The sequence below is a fragment of the Ictidomys tridecemlineatus genome, chromosome 13 (assembly GCF_052094955.1).
Source record: "Ictidomys tridecemlineatus isolate mIctTri1 chromosome 13, mIctTri1.hap1, whole genome shotgun sequence".
NCBI lineage: Eukaryota > Metazoa > Chordata > Mammalia > Rodentia > Sciuridae > Ictidomys > Ictidomys tridecemlineatus.
Window position 1 is genome coordinate 344121 of NC_135489.1, and position 7846 is coordinate 351966.

Sequence of the window (7846 nt, forward strand, 5' to 3'; positions counted from 1 at the left end):
ACACTGATACAACATTGAAATCCCTGAGACACTATGAAGGCAGTACTACGAGGAAAGTTCATTTCATGGAGTTCACTCCTTTTTGTTTTATTTATTTATTTTTTAGAGAATTTTAATATTTGTTTTTCTTAGTTTTTGGCGAACACAACATCTTTATATGTGGTGTTGAGGATCGAACCCAGGTAGCACGCATGGCTGGCAAGCGCGCTACCGCTTGAGCCACATCCCCAACCCCTTGGAGTTCATTCCTTAAAAGAAGAAACGGTAAACAAATGATCCAATGTTGCACCTCCAAGCCCTAGAAAGAAAACAAATCGACACCAAAAGCAGTAGAAGATAGAAAATTAAAATTAATGAAATTGAGACAAAAGAAACAATTGAAAAAATTGACAAAACAAAAAGTTGGTTCTTTGGAGAAATAAAATTGATAAATCTTAGCCATGATAACAGGAGAAAGAAAGAAAACTAACATCTGTGATGAAAAAGGAGATATCATGATGGACACTACAGAAATATAGAATATAATTAGAAAATATTTTGAAACTTTGTACTCCAGTAAAATAGAAAAAATATTGACAAATTTCTAGTCTCATGATTTGCTCAGACTGGATCAGGATGATATATACAAGTTAAACATGTCAATTCAAGCAATGAAATAGAAGACACCATCAGAAGACTATCAACCACGAAAAGCCTAGGACCAGATGGATACACAACTGAGTTCTACAAGACCTTCAAAGAAGAACTAATACTCCTCAAATTATGAAAAATGAAATAGAAAAAGAGGGAACACTTCCAAACTTATTCTGTGAAGTTATTATCACCCTGGTTCTAAAACCAGACAAAGATAATATCAAAGAAATCTTCAGACCGATTTCTCTAATGAACATAGATGCAAATTTTTTCAATAAAATTCTGGCAAATACAAAAACATATCAAAAGGATAGTGCACCACAATCAAGCAGGGTTCATCCTAGGGATGCAGGGTTGGTTCAATATGAAAATCAGCAAATGTAATTCATCACATTAATAGACTTAAAGATAAGAATCATATGATCATCTCAGATGCAGAAAAAGCATTTGACAAAATACAGGACCCCTTCATTCAAAACACTAGAAAAATGAGGAATCACAGAAACATATTTCAACATTGTAAAACTGTTATTCTAAGATCCAGGCCAACATCATTCTAAATGAAGAAAAATTGAAAGCATTCCCTCTTAAAAAAAAAAATGGAACAAGACAGGGATGCCCTCTTTCACCACCACTATTTAGCATAGTTCTTGAAACTCTAGCTAATCAATTAGACAAACTAAAGATACGGATAGGAAAAGAATTCAAATTATCACTGTATACTGATTATATGATTCTATACTTAGAAGATCCAGAAAATTCCACCGGACTACTTATAGAACTAATAATGAATTCAGCAAGATATAAAATCAACACCCATAAGTCAAAGGCATTTCTGTACACCAGTGACAAATCCTCTGAAAGAGAAACTAGGAAAACTACCCCATTTACAATAGCTTCAAAACAAAACCAAGAAACCAAAACCATGGGAATCATTGAAAGAGGTGAAAGATCTCTACAATAAAAATTACAGAATGCTAAAGGAAGAAATTAAAGAAGACCTAAGAAGATGGAAATATCTCCCTTGTTCTTGGATAGGCAGAATTCATATTGTCGAAATAGCCATACTACCAAAAGCACTATACAGATTTAATGCAATTGCAATTAACACCCCAATGACATTCCTCGTAGAAATAGTAAAAGTAGTCATGAAATTCACTGGAAAAATAAAGAGACCCAGAATAGCTAAAGCAAGAAGAGTGAAGCAGGTGGCATCACTATACCAAACCTTAAACTGTACTACAGAGCAACAGTAGCAAAACGGTGTGGTATTGGCACCAAAACAGACTTGTAGACCAATAGTGTAGAATAGAGGACACGGAAACAAACTCACATAAATACAGTCATATTAGACAAAAGCGCCAAAAATATATTGGAGAAAGAATATCCTCTTCAAATGGTGCTGGGAAAACTGGAAATCCATATGCAACAAAATGAAGTTGAGCCCCTATCACCATACAAAAAAAAAAAAAAAAACCTCAAATTAGATCAAGGACCTAGGAACTAAACAAGGGACCCTGTGCCTAATAGAAGAAAAAGTAGGCCCCACCTTCCTTAATAAGACTCCTATTATGCAAGAAATAAAATCAAGAATCCAAATGGGTGGATTCAAACTAAAAATCATCATCTAAGCAAGAAACAATCAGGTGAATAGAGAGCGTACAGAATGGGAGCAAATTTTTACCACATGCACATCAGATAAAGGACTAATCTCTAGGGTATATAAAGAACTCAAAAAGCTAAACACCAAAACAAACAAACCAAATCAATAAATGGGCCAAGGAACTGAACAGACACTTTTCAGAAGATGATATACAATCAATCAACAAATACATTAAAAAGTATTCAATATCTCTAGTAATTAGAGAAATTCAAATCAAAACTACTCTTAAGATTTTTATCTCACTCCAGTCAGAATGGCAGCTATTAATACAAACAACAGTAAGTGTTGGCAAGGTTATGGGGGAAAAGACATACATTGCTGGTGGGACTGCAAATGGGTACAACCAATATGGAAAGTGGCATGAAGATTCCTTGGAAAACTTGAAATGTAACCACCATTTGATCCAACTATCCTCCTCAGTTTATACCCAAACGACCTAAAAACAGCTACGTCAATGTTTATAGCAATACAATTCACAATGGCTGAATTGTGGAACCAACCTAGATGCCCTTCAATAGATAATGGGTAAAGAAACTATGGTATATTTACACAGTTGGATAATGCTCCGCATTAGAAGAGAATAAAATCATGGCATTTGCAGGTAATTGGGTGGAGTTGGAGAATATTATGCTAAGTGAAGTAAGCCAATCCCCAAAAAACCAAATACCGAATGTTTTCTCTGTTATCAGGATGCTGTTCCATAATAGGGATGGCGGGAGGCATGAGAGGAATGGAGGAACTTCAGATAGGGTAGAGGGGAGGGGAAGAGAGGGGGGTAAGAAAAACGATGGAATGAGATAGACATCATTACCCCAAGTACATGTATGAAGACATGAGTGGTGTGACTCTACTTCGCATACAACCAGAGACATGAAAAATTGTGCTCTATATGTGCAGTATGAATTGAAATGCATTCTGCTGTTACATGTAAGAAATTAGAATAAATTTTTTTTAGAGAGAATTTTAATATTTTTATCTTTTAGTTTTCAGCAGACACAACATCTTTGTATGTGTTGCTGAGGATCTAACCCAGGCCGCACGCATGCCCGGCGAACGTGCTACCGCTGAGCCACATCCCCAGCCCAAGAATAAATAAATTAACTTTAAAAAAAAACAAAGCAAAGCCCGATAGAAAACTGCTGGTGATCCTTAAAAGATCCATGTAGAATTTTAATTTGGAAAAAGTATTCATGTATTCATACAGCATATGCTTTTCTTCCATTATTTGTAAATACTATGCACTGAAAAAATATTTCTCCATTGTTTGCAGCTATCTGTGGTAAGTAGTTCACCACTTTTTGAATTCTTATTTTAATTTTTTTAAAGAGAAATTTTTTAATTTTTCGGTGGACACAACATCTTTGTATGTGGTGCTGAGGATTGAACCCGGGCCACACGCATGCCAGGCGAGCGCACTACTGCTTGAGCCACATCCCCAGCCCTCTTTTAATCTTTTTATTTGTTAAAATGAATTCTGATGTTGTGGCTCAGTGGTAGAGTGCTTGCCTAGCATGTTCAAGACGCTGGGTTTAATCCTCAGCACCACATAAAAATAAATAAAATAAAGGTATTGCATCCAATTAAAACTAAAAGGGGAAAAAAAGAATTCTGATAGACTGGAGGTGCAACTCAGGGCCGAGCATGCTGAGGCCTGAGTTCCATTCCCAGGACCCCCCCCCAAAAAAAAAAAAATAAAATTAAGAACTGAGAATCAGAATCCATATTACATAGATGATTACTCCTTCAAAGTGTTCATTGTATTGGTTTCACGGGACTTGTCCAATAACATCTTCAGGTCTGTCAGAAAAAATTTGAAAGCAGTTAGGTGATCTGGATTCCAGTTTACAGGTAAATACATCCGAATACAGTTTTTAGTAAAGTACCCTAATTTCTTATAATTATTACAACATTGTTATGTAGGCAAAATTTAGCACTCAGAAAAACAAATGATACAAGGGCCTTTTTAGTCCAATGGCATCAGTGTGGACTCTGCTTAGAATAACTTACTGCAATTAATGTCACTGACAGAGGCAACTATAATTTAGCAGGACAAGAAGGGATAATTTGCCATAATTTGATATCCAACTTAGGATAGCAATTGTGAGTAAACAAAGGCCTTTAAATTGTTCAATGAAAAGATGGTCACAGTTGGTGTACTGTCATGGTAATATGCATACTTACCTTAATAAAGCTACTCTCCGGGTCTCAGACCTGGAGCTAGGAATTTGTTTGCATCCTCAAGACTGCATTAGCATAGGAAAGTTCCCATTGTGGGGTGACCCACGCACTGTGGGCCACTCAGGAAATGTGTTAAGGACTTTCTGTGCATAGGACTTCAGTGTGTGACATGGATAAGTTATCTAAACAGGAACTACTAGTTATAATCCCAGTCTCTAGTTCACTGTGATTTGTGTTCTAGCTGAAGACTAATTTAAGGAGTAGGGATGAAAAGTACCCTAATAAAATCCAACTTTGAAATAGGAATTTTTCATCTAAAATGTGCACTTTTAAGGAATTATGGAAAAGAGTGTTTCAGTTGGTATAATTGGATTAGAGCATTTGGAAATGTCTTGTTTCTAATGGTTTTTCAGTAATACAGCAACAGTATTTGCACAGTGAACAAATATGGGATTGTATTTTTCAAGATGAAAGCAATTAAAAGATATGCAAAAGGCAAACAGTTGCCTGATGATGAACTTACTGTTTGCTCTTCAGTGGAATTTCCAACCCCAGCCTGCTCCATTAGGACATTCACATTCTTCTGTAAGTCCTCTATGCGATTCCCCATGTCTTCCAGTGCCACGTCAAGGAAAACTGCACATGTAGGTCTGGGGTGCAGAGTGACCACAGACACGCCCTCAAGGCCATACCTTCTCCACAGAGAGGAACTTGTAAAATGAAGGGTCAATGCAAATTTGCTGCCTCCTGAGTCCCTTTTAGTGTGCACCTTGAAGTGAGAAACTTGGCTTTTAAACCTGCCAAACTCTGAGCATAATATAATGGAAATTTAACTTTTAAAACAACTCTATGGTTTACTTTATCATGTTATTATGTTTTACCTTGTTGGGAACCCATCTTCAAAATCAAAAGCTGCAGGTAAGCACTTCCAAATGCAAATACTTTGCACAATGTTTAAGGAATGCATTTAATTGAATAAAGTGAGCTCAAATTGGGCAAATTTTAAGGCACTCTTTGCCCTTACCTGAACTTACTCATTGGAAACATTCTGTGTTAATTTTGTAACATTTTGTGTTTCTGAAATAAAAGCGTGAGCTGGGGAAGTCAAGGCACAGCAGTGTCTAGCTTCCTATTGGTCTTCAGCACTGTCCTCTAAGTGTTGCAGATCAGGTGGTCAGGAGCAGAGTGGTGCCCTTGAACTTCACACTTGCCACAGACCTCTGGCATTGACAGCATAGGAAAAGCCCCTTAGAAGGGCAAGTGTAAATACTGGAGAATCCAAATAAACAACTATTTGTCCACAGCAGAAGACAATGAGATGTTCCTGTCCAAAAGCATTAGTGTTTACCAAAGAGAAAAGAGGATATTTCTCAGGTTTAATGCTGCAGTGAGAGCTTGAAAATGTTCTTGAAGTTCCTGAAGTAGATGTTCTGCCTGGAAAATGGAACCACAAAGTACTCAACATTTATTATTAATGAAGTAATCCGTCATACATGCTCCAGTTTTTTTTCCCCTGCATCTTTGAATAGTTTTATTTTTCATTTGTTTGGCCCTACAGTTTAGAGAAATGAAAATACAAAACGTTTAGGTACTGAATACGTGGGCTCCAGTGACTTTTGACAAAGGTGCCAAGCACCAGAAAGAGATGGCTGTGCAAAACTGCATCTGTACACGACACAGTTAACTCGCAACGAGCACACACCTACCCTCTGAGAGCTGAAGTGCAAGTCTAGAGAGGAGCACAGGGATCAGCCTCAGTCACTCTCAAGAGCTCCCCAGGGAACTGAAGCCATTCACAGCTTATGAATCCTCCTCACTATGGGTGTTCGCCAGCTGGTGGTGTTGCTGTTGTAGTTGGTATATCAGCCAGGTTGCGCAGAATATCGTTACAGCTAGCGTTCCACGTTTCTGCGCTGCTCTCTAGTTTGCACGTTAAATAATTTATGACCTGAGCCCTCACCCCTGTATTTGTTGGCGGGGGAAGCACTGGACCAGCACCCCTAGTCTGCCTTCTCACTGCGGATCTGCCATCCTTATCTCTAGTTGGCTCCTTTAATCAGGGGCGTCTACCTTGGTCAGGAAAATGCAGTCTGTTCATGTAGCAAATTCTTTTTAACAGGGTAAACCTATCTGCCTCTTCCAGGCTTGGAACCTGTTTTGGCAAATAGGAGGGCAGGAGGGACGCGCAAGACTCCGAGGGTCCAAAGTCACCCTCCTGGGGCGGGGCTCTGAAAACCAGCCCGGCTCCAGCGGTGGGCAGGACTTTCACGGGTTCCAGGAAGGGGTGGGGGCGTTCCTCCAAGAGGCACGGGTTCTGGCTGCTTTGTCCGGGCCGCCGGGACCACTCACCGCGTCCCGCAGCGGGTCCCCGTGGGGACCCTCGGAGGTCCGTGCGTCCATGTGCGCGTCGGGGTCCGCCCGAGCAGGGGCTGCCAGGCCTGGGCGCGGGGCGGGCGGGCGGACCAGCTCCTGTGGCGCAGCTTGGGCCTTCCTCGGCCAGGGGCGGAAGTGGCCGGGGAGGAGCTGGCAGCCAGAGCTCTCGGTCGTTGGTCTTCGCAGCGGCGCAGTGGACGCAAGACAGGGCTAAGCGCCGGCCTTTGCAAGACGCGCAGTTGGGTGTGGCTGTGCCAGAACCCGCGGGCTGCCAGGAGCGCTTATTATGGACTTAGTGGAGGCGCAGCTAGATTCAGTCAAACCTATTTTATTGATGCTCATCACACTTCAGACACACGTCCCAATTCTAAGTACTAAGTCTACACCCAAGGGTCCCAGAAGCTCACCTGTGACGTGTCTTAAATCCGGGTTGCTGGAACTGGATCGGGGCGGATGAGTAACTGGGTGAGGTCTGAAGTGTAGACTCATACATCACCAACTTAAATCTAAGTTCTGCCCATTACATCATGGGCACATTGCTTATAATCTTTTATCCAACACACACATTATAATTAACATAACCGACAGTCAATAAACCTATATTTCTGGTACTCATATCACCTGCCCTTCTGCCTTCTGTGTAGATGCACTAAGACGAGCTGCCTCTTGATGAGGGACACGCACAAAGCCCTGGGCCATGGAGTCAGTTGCCCCTGGAATCTACCATTTCTGTGGATGCCAATCTCAGAATGAATTATGGTTATAACCAATTCACCCTGTTCCAGCAGTCACATGTACAACACTACATTCCCGGATAGTCTGGAAGATGTCCCATGACCCCTGCTCTCATTCAGAACCTCTGACTTCTGAATGGTGGGCCATCTCCCAGAGCTATGTTCTCAGCAGTTACCTGTTGGTTCCCATGGCTGTACCTCCAGAGCTGTAGCTATGAGGGAGCAGGGCTGTGTTTGTCTGGCTCACCCCAGTGACCCCCAAAGC

At 40.6% G+C, this 7846-nt stretch overlaps 1 protein-coding gene across 1 annotated transcript; it reads right to left on the reverse strand.

The window, feature by feature from the left end:
• Positions 1-3433: 3433 nt before the first annotated feature.
• On the reverse strand, positions 3434-7050 carry Hsbp1l1 (heat shock factor binding protein 1 like 1). Its single transcript, XM_005334365.5, has 4 exons — positions 6824-7050; positions 5842-5908; positions 4998-5092; positions 3434-4093 (listed from the first exon to the last, which is right to left on the reverse strand). The coding sequence occupies exons 1-4, from the start codon at positions 6872-6874 to the stop codon at positions 4088-4090; spliced, it is 219 nt and encodes a 72-aa protein (XP_005334422.1). The 5' UTR covers positions 6875-7050; the 3' UTR covers positions 3434-4087.
• Between the last annotated feature and the right edge of the window lie 796 nt (positions 7051-7846).

Excerpts from the sequence above, each read along its gene's own strand:
- Hsbp1l1 (XM_005334365.5), bottom strand. The coding sequence starts at position 6,874 with ATGGACGCACGGACCTCCGAGGGTCCCCACGGGGACCCGCTGCGGGAC. Across the intron at positions 5,909-6,823 it reads GGGACCCGCTGCGGGACGCG|GCAGAACATCTACTTCAGGA; the intron begins GTGAGTGGTCCC and ends TCCATTTTCCAG. Across the intron at positions 5,093-5,841 it reads TGCAGCATTAAACCTGAGAA|TGGAAGACATGGGGAATCGC; the intron begins ATATCCTCTTTT and ends TTGACGTGGCAC.